This window comes from Falco biarmicus, chromosome 4 (genome assembly GCF_023638135.1).
Source record: "Falco biarmicus isolate bFalBia1 chromosome 4, bFalBia1.pri, whole genome shotgun sequence".
Lineage (NCBI taxonomy): Eukaryota > Metazoa > Chordata > Aves > Falconiformes > Falconidae > Falco > Falco biarmicus.
The window spans coordinates 5,124,093-5,138,091 of NC_079291.1; the positions used below are offsets into that span (position 1 = coordinate 5,124,093).

The 13,999-nt window shown below is 42.2% G+C and overlaps 1 protein-coding gene across 2 annotated transcripts in view; it reads right to left on the reverse strand.

The window, feature by feature from the left end:
• Positions 1–143: 143 nt before the first annotated feature.
• Positions 144–13,999, reverse strand: part of RFTN1 (raftlin, lipid raft linker 1) — a 100,443-nt gene continuing 86,587 nt past the window's right edge. For both annotated transcript variants that reach the window (XM_056336396.1, XM_056336394.1), the window contains exons 8-10: positions 11,453–11,556; positions 9,982–10,063; positions 144–6,601 (exon numbers count right to left, since the gene is read on the reverse strand). In XM_056336396.1, coding sequence (XP_056192371.1) covers positions 6,161–6,601; positions 9,982–10,063; positions 11,453–11,556 — 627 coding nt within the window. In that variant the 3' untranslated portion in view covers positions 144–6,160. The remainder of the gene's footprint in view (positions 6,602–9,981; positions 10,064–11,452; positions 11,557–13,999) is intronic.

Sequence of the window (13,999 nt, forward strand, 5' to 3'; positions counted from 1 at the left end):
TGATGCTTGAAGGAAGCAGGGTTTTTTTTTCTAGAAATGTGCAATACATTGCTATCGGGAAGTACTGGTGTCCTAAAATAAAAACCACGCACTAGGCTCCTGCATATTTTAACAGTGTAATGTTTCTGCAAAGCCTTTAAATGTTTGGTGTTTTTTTTTCTTATGACTTAAATCATTAAGTGGATTATAAACTGGTTTACTGTTTTTTTTCCCCCTTAATGCACAGGCTTTTTTCAGCCCAAATGCCATCTCTTTCACAAGCCACTCCTCAGACCTGCACCAAAACGTCCATTTAATAAAAGGCATTTCAAAACCCTTTGCTTCTGTAATCATCCTCTTTTCCCTCTAACCTCTTTCTGTCATCCCCGGTTATGCTCAGATTGAGCGCTGTGGGGCAACGACACATCTCTAATTGTATGGGCTCACCCGCTTGAAGCGTGGTCTTAAACACATACACAGAGCGCCAAAAGGTGGAGGAGGAAAACATAATTCATCCCTCCCCACCCCCAAAATGCCAGTAACCTCAGTTACTGTTAACAAGAAGCTCTTTCTTCCCTTGAACAGTTATCCTGCCAAAGGGCACAGAACACCTTCATTCCGTAATGCACGGACTGGTAATAAATGCCATTTCTGAGCCAAGAAGCCAGGAAAGTTGTTAATATCCCCTTCCTTTGTAGCCTTTTCCTGTTGACCCTTAAGAATCTTTTGGAAGCGTCTTCTTTCTAGAGTTTAGTGCTTTTGTAGTGAAACATCGGTTTCACCTTAAAGTCTAGTATTGGATCTAATCCCACCAGAACTGAAGAGAAAAAGAAAACCAGGAAAATTAACCTAAATAAATACCGGCTTTACAAAGAAATAAATGTGCTATTGGCCTACAGTGTTGGGAACAGAGAGCAAGCCCTGCTGTTCAGCAGCTACCGAGTTGGAGAAATATTCTCATCACATTGTCAACTCATAGCATGTAATCTTAGAAAATGTTTACTCCTCTTACATTTGTGTCATCAGGTAAGGAGAAAACTAAGGGGAAAAACCACAGATGATACTTTTTTTGCAGCCAAGTATAAGGAGTGACATATCCATCTACACATTTAGTAAGCTTAGTGAGATGGCTTGTGAGTTACCTGGCATTACAGCCTTATTAGACTGAATCTTTTTCTTCTTCCCATGACATTTATTTTACCAGTTTGCTGTGTGCTTGTCTGGTACAATGAGTATGAAGTATTCCTATAGGATTTGCATTAATTAACTGGGGAAAAGGGTGGCTATTCAGTTATCCTTACATCATTTTAGTTCGTAGGGTGCTTTTAGAGTGAATAACGGAAAGCACTTACATTGAAAAGCCTTTTTTCCCCCCTTCAGCGTATAGGTAAGGTACTGATTAGCGTCAGCTGCCACATTCAGCACCACAGGCACCTTTCTGCTGCCGGAGGTGTTGGCGAGGATCGCCTTTTAAAAGCAGAAGCACATCTCCACTAACAGCCTTGGAGACACACGAATTGCATCTACAACTCTTAATTCATAGGTGCGTTGGTATTGTTAGGCAGCATTCCTCATACTTCTGAGCAGCATTTATCAGCAAGAAATTAGTACGTGCTCTTCTTACACTCTTCAGTTCCGGGAAATTCCTGCATGAAAAGCTGATGGTGCTTTTATTTCTGCCCTATAATTGGCTCCCTGAGGCAAATGTACAGTCACGGCAACTACAAAGAAAAAGCAGGGTATCCAAATGCAGAGCCCTTCCTCTGCTCACCTCAGAAACTCAGGCTGACAGAGGAGCCAAAATAGGAGAAAGAAAAAAAAGAAAAAGTATATTGTTTTGTACTTAGCTTCATTTCCATGCATATATTAAAGCTACTTTGAGCTATTCTAATTATACAGTTTTCAAGTGTGTAGATCCAATAATCAAAGAAATTATGCCAGATGAAGTGCCAGTCAAATCGTTTGTGCATTTAACCTCTACATAAACTGTTTTCATCATGATGCTGCAACATTTTGGACTTCTACCCATCTTAGTTCTACCCCTGCCCCAAACTGTTTCAATATAAAACCCCTTTTCCATCCTCCATTTAACTCAGCCGCTCCTCTTTGCCATCTTCACTCGGCTTTGACATTTCTTCACTTCCCCGAGCTGGATTTTTCTCCTTTGAAGTCATCCCACGTAACAACCGTTGCCTTGTCCAGATGACCACTTGCTCTAAACGCCAGCACGCGTAACTCCTTCTTCCGAGAGTAGCCTCTGTGCGCCTCCCCCGGAGACGGGCAACTCTTGGGACTGATCTACACATGCGAGTTTTGTTGGTCTAACGAGGCCACGTTCACGTTAAAACACACCAAGGTGCCATGTTTGTCGTCAGCCAGCATTGGTAACGTGGTGGCACAACCCGTCAGCTCCTTCCCTAGCCATGCCGGCAATACTCACTGGTGTCTCCTTCCCTTACAAGAGAGACATGGTGAGATTAGTTAGCATCCTTACTGGGACATTCTGCCTAGCCTGGGGGGGGGGGGGGGGGGGGGGGCGCAAATAAATAGATTTAGCTTAAAAGGGTGGCTCTCTGTGGGAAAGGGCCTGGCTTCTCTTCACCTTCTGCTGGGTGAAGAGCTGGTGGCTCGGAGTACCCGTGGCTTCTCTGGGTAAGAAGTCAGTATGGAGTGCTGCCCTGCCCTCGTGAGCTGAAGGTTGGGGCCGTACCTCTGCAGCCAGGCTCCCACTCCAGCTTCTCCCACATCCATGCCGACGTGTTTCCCCACACCGGTCAGGTTTTCAGAGACAGGAACTCAGCTCTGGCCCTTTCTCTTCTCCAGTCAGGCTTCAAATAAGGTGATGACGGCTTGCCTGGCTTTCACTTCCTCGCCCGCTCTGGTAGCCTTGCTTCTCCAAGCCCCGAATGGCAAAGGCAGCTGAGATAAGACGTGGGTAGGTGCTGCAGAGCCTGTGCTGTGCCCCAGTTGAGTTGGTCTAAAGAGAACAATATTGTCTCAACATTGCCAACAGAGACCTGGAGATGGAATGTGGTCCTCATGGACACCAAGACACAAAGACCCTGGCAAAGAGAACTGCACGGTACGAGGAGTGCGGTGCCGCTCCCTGCCACCTGGGACTGAAAGGAACAACTACGATAAGGCCGCATAACCTCTATCCAGAAGATGGATCACAACCGCGGTCATAACAACGAACCAGAAAACATAAACGTCAGGTGAACTTTCTCCATTGTAACGTCATTATAATACAAAAACACACCTCCTGTCTGAAGCCACCCGCCTCTAAGGCAAACCACGCCTTGGGCACTCCTCTTTGGACACGCATGATAACCTGGCTCGAGAAGATGGAGACTGGCAACAATCCACGGACCAGAGGAGGAGCGAGGTGTGCTGCTTGGCATAAAAGACTGTTCCTTGGCAACTGAACTTTGGAGATCTTCCCCACCAAGGATCACGACGATCGGAAGGACTGGCAGGACGCTGCCTGGACCTGGGACCATCGGGATGCCTTGGACCCATGGTGGTAGCTATAATCCTCTTCCCTTTTCTTTTTACTTTATCTTTTCTTCACTTTCTGTCTTCCTACCTATGGCACGCCGCTTTACAGGCAAACAATAAAACTGTGCTGTTTGATTAAACCATAACCCCTTGGCGTGGTCGCCGTGATTTTTGCGCTTCGAGATCATAGTTAGTTAACGAACCATCACTAGTCCGCCGAGTGGACCGTGGCACCTCCCCAGCACCCCGTACCATCCTGCCACCAGCCAATTTTAGCTCACACCGTTTACCCGAGACCGGGGCGCGGTGAAAGCACGCACACAGCTCAGCTGAGCTAACCCAGAGGAGCTGGAACCGACGGTGTGACAATAAAACGAAAACCGTTTGTCATTTTTAAACTGAAAAAACACCAACATTCTCTTCGAAGCATCCCAACCCTAAGCCGCTCCAGCACTTCCAGGAAAAGTTTTAAACCAAACTTTCACTTAAACAAGTGCAACTTCCTCACAGACCCCTGTCAGACTGGTGACAGAAGACCAAGCACCAGTTCTCTAGCACTAGTAACTGCAGCTAATTCGCTCACACGGAGGTTCCCCTCCATCACCACATAGAGACCCTGGGTTTCTCCTTTTGGGGACAAATTCCTGACAGTTGTGCAAGCATCGCAAGTAAGAAATCACCTCATGACCTTTATTTCTCTTTTTTGTAAGCAGTTGGGATCCAGTTAAACAAGGTCAAATCACAATACAGTAGGTGCTTTCTATTCAAAAGTATTTAGAGAGTTCTTTCTACTGCAACACTTTCAACTAGTAAAACGTTCATTAAATAGAGTGAATTTTTAAACAAGATTAATACAAATCAAGTCCTTGAAATAGAAGCCATCACTAGAAGGATCTTACGCTGATAAAATTTGCAAACAGGTACTTAAAACTGTACAAAGCAGAGACCTTGTATTCAAGCAGAACAACTGAAACAACCTATTTTTGAGGCTATTGGAACTCCAGTCTAATCTCAAGAAACAGAATGAAATAACTGAAAAATACCACCAGAAATTGAAGTTACTTATAGCCCTGTGGTTAAACCCCTGAATTTAAAATAAAAAATCCTCTTTAATCAATCAAAAAATACCACCGTGCTTTGTGTGTGTGAAATCAAATGGTTCAAACTTGAGTGCTGTTCCAATTAATGAATATTCAAAGTGATATGATTTTTCCCTTCTCTGCAATGTTCTATCAACTGTATAATTTTTAGGTGTGGAAGATGCTTTTGAACCACTCTAGGAACGCATTTGACACAGAGCATAGTTCTTTGTACAGCGTTTTGATTTGAAGACTAAGGAAAATTATCAAGCACAAATCAGTCAAGGGAAAAAACAGCAAATCACTTACAGAGCTCTTGCTTTTTTACAAAAAAAAAAAAAAAAAAAAAAAGCAGAGGAATTTAGAACGTATTTCTTACCTTGTTACCAGATGACTTGACTGCTTCTAAATAAGGATGAAGGAAGTTAAGAAAAGAGAAACCACTATTTCCTACATTTTTAAGAATACTGATGTACTTGGAGAACATTGCATAGAAACTATATTACACATGTACATTCACTTGTAAATATTTTAATGTAGCTCCAAACATAGAAATGTTGGTAATTTTACAGAATTCTGTTAGGTATCAGTCCCAAAATATGGTTACTCATATAAACCCCCTCCCCCCCATTAAGGTATTTGCATTTTGTAATGTTTTTTAGTGACATTTTTTGGCCACTGACCCCTGTGTACATTTCAGTTCTTTCTCACAATGTATTTCGTAAGAGTGAGAAAGTGGTGCAAAATTACCTGCAAGGGTCAGGAGGTAACATCTAATTCCAATTTTAGTGAAGATAGCCGCTGAAAGAAGTACATTTGACCTGCTTTTTTGTTTCCCATTTTTCTACCTCCTGAAGCCCCCCTGAATGTTGATTAACTGTTGACTGGCAAAGAGAACGTAAATGCGAGCAAATAGGAAATTGCATTTTATATTGGAATCATCTGCCTCGCACAAATTTACCATGGCGTTTGTTTACCCAGTGTGCCTAAAATAGGTACACGATTTGCTTATTGCTTAAAGATCTGCAAGGGTTAATAAAATTCAGAAGAGAATACCATCAGTAAGTATGCTATTTGAGATAAATACAGATAAAAGCCACCTTATCTAAGCTTTCCAATTTCAGCCTGTTTAAGTCCAAATACCATTTTCATGACACTACAAGCTTAATGACAAAATAACATATGGCACAATAACTTCTCCAGCAAAGATAAAAGGACAAGAAAGTATTACAGAGTAAAATCTGACCGAGTGGAATGTTTGCCCTGACCTAGACACAAACCTAGATGGTGAAGGTTGGTCATAGAAACACCCAAGCATGTTTTCTGTCCCTAGTTTTTAATTTCAGGTGTAGCTCTAGGAGATAGCATAGGGCATTTCCCACTCTGTACAGCAGACGGAATTCTGCAATTAATTTCTGTGGGTTAAAAAGCCCGGGCCCTGTAGTTACTTAAAACATCAAGGTATCGGTGTGCTAAGGACCAAAGTAAGTACAATGCCAAAGAAATGCTGAATTGAGCAATGAGTTAGCGATGGCGATTGGCAAAATCTGTTCTTCTGTCTTGGCAAAGTATCAGCAACTCACAGGATTCTTGAACTGTAGCTCTTACTCACAGGAACAGTCCACGTCCAGCCCTGCCCCATCACTGCCATCGAAGCCAAAGCCATCCGAGCCTGGTGCGCAGCCTCCCCCCTCTGTTACCTGGTCTGCACAGGAGCCAGAAGCACTCTGGCTGAGGCAGACCTGCGTTTCATTGTCATCGGTGGAACTGGCAGGACACGCTTCTTCTGACACCCCGTCATGATGGGGACCCCTGTTGTTGGTCCCAGCTACCTCATCTCCCAAGTCTATGACGGCATCTAGCTGCTGTTCTGGATCAGGCTTGCCTGCTGTTGAGATTTGTGCTTCTAAGTTTCTTGTGTTCTCTGTGACTTCAAATTCCTGCTTCTCCTCGGCCACTTGCTTCTCCCTAGTGCTTAACTTAGCCTTTGTGGAATTCTTTATTTGTTTGTTGTGCATGTCTTCTTTGGAGAACCTCCAGTGAAACTACGAATAAGAGATCCAAAGGTTAAAGACCATTAGAGACAATCTCACATGGACATTTGTTTTCCTGAGCAGAAAAGTTTATATTATTTAGCTTTAATTTAAAGAGTAGTTTGACCAAAAAGACCTAAAGTTAAAAAAAATAAATAAATACACGACTACATCAGATGGCTTAAGATCATTTGTGCCTACACATATATATGTAATACACAGAGAGGAGACTGTGATGCATCCTGCTTCTGCTGTTCCTAGAGGGTTCCTCTCCACATGCTGTGTCTGTTGAGGCCGACAGACCCTGGCAGCCAACCTGCACTGGGTGGAAAGCAAGAATACGCAAAGCTGCACAAGCGCAGACAGAAGAAGCAATCCTACGGCATTACTCCAAGGTTTTTCACCAGGTCAGCAGCAGAACTAGCACCATATCCAAGACTATACCCAAACAGTAAAACATTCTGAACCATTTGTACAAGTGTTTTTTGATGAGAAAGCACGAGGCTGCCTCTTGCAGCACTTGCCACAGCCGCCCTTTCAGAAAAACTGTTTTAACTACTGTTACCAAAAAAAAAACCAACCCAAACAAAAAACCCTAGCACTACCTTGAAATATTCTCGTTATATTTATATATATATATATGTTACACCTGACTCGACAGGTGTAACATATATAAAAGTTGACAAATATGCCATTAATTTGTCAAAATTTGTGTGCTATTTGTCAAAAAATAGATGGACCTTCCCAAGGAAAGCCAGACCACATTCCAAGCCACTGCTGAGCCATCCTACGCGAGTTTTCCAAGTACACGTGAACGTGCACAACCATTTCATCAGCAGTGTCCGTGCTATGGGAACTCGGGGATTGGTTAGGGGGTCAGGTTTGGATGGCACCAACAATCTCATCAGCACGTTCAGCAAATTCAGGTGTGGTCCAAAAGCCACTTCTCCAGTGCAACCAGGTTTGAGCTGAGGTTGGTCCAAAGAAGGACTCATGTTCATAAATTTTTCATCTAGGTACTTAATCAAAAAGCCATTCAGAACCTATTAAGTTTATTAGATTACAAAGATGGAGCAATGCTCTTTCCTTCTGCTAGCCAGAACTTAATGGCAAAAGAAAAATAAAAAGAAGAAACTGGCCTTCACAAGATTCTTCTTGGTTTTACTTACAGGAAGCTATCTTTCACTTAAATATCATTACAATTTAGAGAAAGAGGAAGGATACCATCCCAGTTCTACGGCACAACTACTCAAAATTCAGAGACACCTGAATATTTTCCTCTTTGATTTGCAGAAGTGCTGGGCACCCACAGCTCCCCTTTAACGGAAGGTAAGATCAGGGCCCTAAATGTGATAAAGATCAAACTGTAGGAGACTCTGTGTGTATATGCAAATGTATCTATACTTACTCAGGTATTTATATTTCACCAAAAATGCACAGAGTTTCTGCTGAAATAAGCGTCACTTTTGCATAAAGTGAATGCATCTGATTATCTTATCACTGACTGAATATTGCACTAATAAAAGTACTTCTGTCTTACTGACAAAAAAATAAGTTGCAACACGCCTTGCGCGTTTCCTTTCGCTAAATGAACAGCAGTTTGCCGGTGTGCATAAATAGAGGATGGATCAGTTGCCAACACTGCAATGTCCTTTTAATCTTATAAGCCTATTTCCCTCCTCCAAGGGGTTATCTATAAACATTTTAGACACACCGTATCACAAGGTAAAAAAACCCCAAGAGCCTGTGATGACGTAAGTGCAGAATATTCAGCAACTTAAATGCTAGGTTTGGCGTCTTTGATGTGACTCACAACCACCACTTACAGACGTTGAACCAGTCTTGTTAATTAACTATAATCAATGTACCCCATTTTTCCTTGACCTTTGGTTTGAAAACTTGCTGTAGCGATTTTTGTCCTTAAATATGTCTGTATATTTCATACTGCCAATGAGTAAATCCCTTGTTTTGTCAACCAGACATTGCTAAGTACATTTTTAATATCCCCAAAAGAAAAAAATTCAAACAAAGTTTTGAGTCATCTGGATGGGATGTATTTGTTATTATAATACAAGAAATCGGTATCGTACTAATTTCTCTATTTGAAGACATACAATTTCTTACGGGTTCCCACCCCTCCCCCATTAAAACCACACACAGTGGTAGGAAAAGAATGACCAAACACAGGCACTCCAGCCCTCAATCCCAAGATCCTCAGAATCACCTGAAAACAAAGAGAAAAACCAAGAAAGATGGGCTTTGTAACATGTTCGCAGAATACTCTGGGCTTCAGCTTTGCTAATGAGAGAGGATAAATCCTAAATCATAGCTATGCTCCCAGTGGTTCTTTTCTACTTCAGTCAGTTCAAATACTCTCCTGGTCTCCACTCTATCTAAAAGATGACTTTCACAGAACCGGGCTCCAAAATAGCGAGAGCTTTATAGATGAAAACTATCGGTAATTATCTCAAATGTTGGGTAAAATGCTCCTAGTGCTCAGCTCCACTTAGGGTTCTCAACCTCCTACCCCAGCTCAGCTTCTGCAGGGATCTTGAGGTCACCACCCCTTCGGGTGATGCTGGGCTAGCCAGCACTCACGTTAGTGCTGTATTAACTAGCAACCTTTTCACCATGTGGTTTCAGAGATCTTTTCCATACTTCCTGGCTTTTCTGATCCCTCGCACACCGAAATGGCAAGGCAAATTCGGGTACAGTAGGAAGGTCAGCACTTTCCCAGTTTCCGCTCCTTGTATTTCCCTCTCAGCGGTACGGCGTGACAGGTTTGGACAGGAGTTCCCATTGCTACACATTTAAAAAATGGAAATGGGAATACGTATGTGTATCCACATAAATCCATCATTAGCTGTCAGGTATGTTCTCAGCTAATTTAGCTGGATTCAGAAGGCTTTTTTTTTTGGTTAAATTCTAGCAGAATTCATTCGCATTCACACAACCGAGAGAAACACCAGCCAAGATCAGCCCTGTACTGTGCTGGGCTCTACCAAAACACATCGCAAGAAAGAGAGAGCAATTTAAACAGAAAAGACGGGCAACAGGTAAGAGAAAACCACACTGGTTCCACCTTGCAGGCAGTGAACATTAGGCAGAGAACTTTAAGTCACATATGAAGGTTTATGGCTGATTTATGTAGGGAGAAATCTACATCTCTTCTGCTGCCATCGGCTCAACAGAGAATGTTGTGAAATATGAGAGCTTTCACATCACACCAGCATTCTGTGTTTCTTTCATTTGAACACTTCAATTCCTTGTGTCTTGCTACTGTATCACTGAAATGTTGAATAAGCCATTTTTACTTCCACAAGAAATCAATTGCAATATTGTAATCTCACCAACAAAAAAACCAAAGAAACCAGGAACTCAAGGTTATTTACCTTAGATTCCTTCTTCTTTGCTTTCTGGGGCAAAGAAGGTCTCTGAAGAAATACAATTTGCTTTGTAGATAAATTCCCCTCCCTGAAAAGAAACAAATGCACACTCCTGAGAATGAATTAAATTCACATCCAGCATCATTCAAAGCGAAAATCCATCTCAGTCATTTATTTCTGCAGGTCAGAGAAGAGCAAAATGAAGAATGACCTAAACACTGCCTGTCCCCAGTGTCTTTGAGCAGCCTGGCGTTCTGGGGGGAAAAAAGAGCAACTGTTCAGCCTGACAGAGCCTGTCAGCCTGTGACATACTTTTGCTGAATATTTTAGCGTTAGGGTATAAACACAGAATAAATTGTTTGGAACAAAAAGCAAGAAACCCAAGCACCCTGGTGCCTGTCTATAGCAGCGTCTCGGTGACACTGGGGTGCTCCCTCCCTGCCAGGGCACTGATCCAGAATGGGGCTGGGTGCTCCCTACAGACCTGCAGCACGGCAGGAGGCACAGCCCAACACCACCAGCGGTTAGGTCGGGTGGGTGCCCTTCCGACCCGTCAGCCTGACCTCTGTTACTGAACTTATAAGTGGGATACAGAAAGCTAGAAGAGAGGAAAAAAAATCACAGATACCTTTAAGAGACAGGGCTTACAAATTATAATTGTGATTTTCTATTCATTCCTATAGCTAAACATATATGAAAAACTTAAATACCATTCTTCCCCCAGCACAGATGGCCTTTACATTTTAGGTTTTTATGTGTAGGAGTAGTCTTCATCTAGATGTCATAAAGAACTGGGCATATTTTTACTCTTTGAAGATAAAAAAATCATGACTGATTATGCTTATATATATATAAAAATATATTCTCGACCGGTGAAAATTCAGAAAGCGCCATCTTCATGATTAACAAGTGGGATGACTGTTTTTCACCACAGTTATGAAAAGTATTTTTAAGTGACTTGCATTTATATTTAAAATCTCAGAATATTAATAATAGCAAAGCAGACCGTAGAGTGATTATCAAACAAGGCTACTAGAGTAATGACACACACAATCTGCTCAGCTAGACTGTGTGTCTCAGCAGCATTAGACAAACACTGATGAAGAATCAAATGACTTTTCTTCACACAGGCAACATTCCTCTCCAAACATTACCACGCGTTTTGTGTTCGCTCTAAGAGGAGTTACCAGGTGATCCACAGCAGGAATTTTACAGTCAAGGATTTTTGAGAGAGGCAAAGACAATAGCCAGAAAATTCATGCAGAAACCACACTGCCACTTTGCAGTGTTTTGCCTGCCAGTCATGTGCTTCCTGCCACATGTGGCTTGCGATGCTCGGAAAACTCAGAGCACAGCTGCAGCAGGGTTTGCAAGGGCAGCTACTGCACGCGTGCATGAAAATCCACACTAACTGCACAGAGAATCGCTTGCACAGCAACTTCCCTGACCAAAAAGGCAGCACCCACCCCCTCCCTACCTGTTTGTCTTCACAATCGGAGTAGGAAGCACGCACGTCAGCTGCCAGCCATACACGGCAAGGGAATTCAGCAGCGGAACGTAATCTGTCTGCACTTCAACTCCCTAGGAAAGAAAAATCAACAGTTAGCATCGTCACTTGGAGTGTGACATTCAGTTTGACACACACACACAAAAAAAAAACCCTCACAAGAAAAAAAAAAATGTACATGTGTGTGTGTTTTCTGGAAGGGAGAACGGGGTTTTGTACTGAAGTGGGTCATTTTGTACGTTCAGCGAGGCAGGAAGGAAAACGTTCAAAAACATGAGACACAGGACCAATCACCCCATACATCCCAAACTGTTAAATGAGTTTGCTTAAAATGGAGAACATCCGTGATCTTGTTTTTACACTGCCTGAGTAATCCATCTAGCTTTAGTTGATTCCAGATCTGACCAGGTCAAATGAATGGTATTTTACCAGTTATCTCCTCCCAAGCAAAAAAATATTCAAGTAGTTAAAAAACGACAACATTGCTTTGCTCGATTCTGTTCTTGTCTAGGCTAGAGCAAACCCTGAGGATCTGTACTGACATGTCAGGTTACCCTACTATGCTGGACCAAAAGCAAAACAGCCAACAATAACAAAAATAAAATATAAGTACAGGTCCATTCCTTTTATCACCCACAAACAGGCATTTACTTCCATGTTATTTTGAATTAGGAAATCCGTGGATGAGACCAAAGGCATTGCCTTTGAGTGCAGAAGCCTGGCTCCGGGTGCAGATCTACCCAGCAGAGCCTTGCTAATTTTCTTTCTACTAAATGTCAGACCCTGTAATTCACACAGAAGGAACCAGTGGTGGTTCCAACAAAGACTGCTGCAGTGCGGTGTCAAGACTTCCAGTAATTTAATGCATAGATGCTAGAGCATATTTACTGGGTTTTAATTTTAATAAACACAAAGCAGGCAAATGGCAACTACTAGTCTCAACAAATATAACTACATTCCACTGGAATAACAATTATATTTGCCAAAAAGCTCAGGCACTCACACTGATTTCGTGTGCATGCAAAGAGCTTTTAACAGCTCAACACTGGGTAAGGCACAATAGTTTTGCAGCTCCAAAAAAAATCAATTTATCCTGCAGTAATAAAATAGTCATTTAATCAGAACTAATCCAAATCCTGCTGTAGTCATTTCAAGGTATTTTAGTGAATTCCAATCTCAGCTATTCCTTTCTTCTAACAACTGTAATTTAGGTCACTTGATATCTTCATAACCGAATGGCTGCCTGACTATACCTATTAAAAACCTGATCATGACTACAAATGCAAACAGCTGAAGAAGCTGTATCACTCCTGCTTAAAAAGAAGAATGTTTAAAAACTCCACTCCAGAAAGGGCATGCAAGAAAACAGTCTACTAACATTACTTCTGGTTTCTGTACAAAGGCTTTCAGGGATTTACAGAGATACTGCTGCTTTACAACATCAGCATGTAGAGACCAGAACTTCTAACTCCAGGAAAGGAAAGAGATGCCCTGCAAGAGGGGAGCAATACCATGAAGCGATCAGAACTTATCCTGTAGCTGTGATTGTGGTAGATTCCAAGTCTCCTCAGGCTCACATTTCCCTCTGTAAGCTGGATATTTCCACCCTCTTCCAGTTTTTACAATAGAGTGTCCAAGGGTAATGCAAAAATTATGACGTATCGACATGCCTTGAAGAGCTAATGTCTCAAGAAAACACATCAATAACACACTGAGATTTACGAGATTGGTCAACAACACCTCCCAAAAATAAAGATGAAAATATCCAACATGAGCATTAAGAATAAGGTCAGAGCATCCAACATCAGCAAGCCCACCACGAGATGCCTGGGAGAACACATAAAAGGATCTGACCAAAACATTCCCTCCATCAAACAGGGTTTGTGAAGGGACCAGAAAGAGCTCATTCATTTGAGGGTGAAAGACTAGCAGGTCAGGAAAGACTGGCACAGCAGACCTTGTTTGTGCCCCAAGCAACATCTTACATTGCAAAGTGAATTTCTGTTTTGAATTCATTGCCTAAGGTTGGCAATTAGCAAGGAGAACCTTCTTCTTCCATCAGGATGCACAACAAACATCAAAAATCCGAAGGAGATTACGGCAACGAGGAAGGACATCAATACCACACAGAGCTCATTTGGCTGCTGCAGAAGCCCCATTGTTTCAGGGACACGCTGTCACTCCAGCCACAACCCACTGTCCCTGCAGGCTCCGAGTGGCGAGACAAGGCTGGCTTTGGACCTGTCTGACTTGTCAGGATTAAGCATCATCTGCAGCAGACGATGTTTTATTTCACAATCCCAACGGTGCAGAAAGGAAAAGAGCAGGTAAGCACATTCGAAAGTGTGAAGATAGCCAAAAATAAATTCAAGGTTAAAGTCAATTAGAGGCTTGAAGAATCATTTATTTTTTTAAAAATCTGAAAATGGAAAAAACTGTCAAAAGAATGCTGTGCAACTATTACAAAAAGGTGACCTCTTATTTTTTGTATGTGCTGGCACTTGACAGCACAATCTG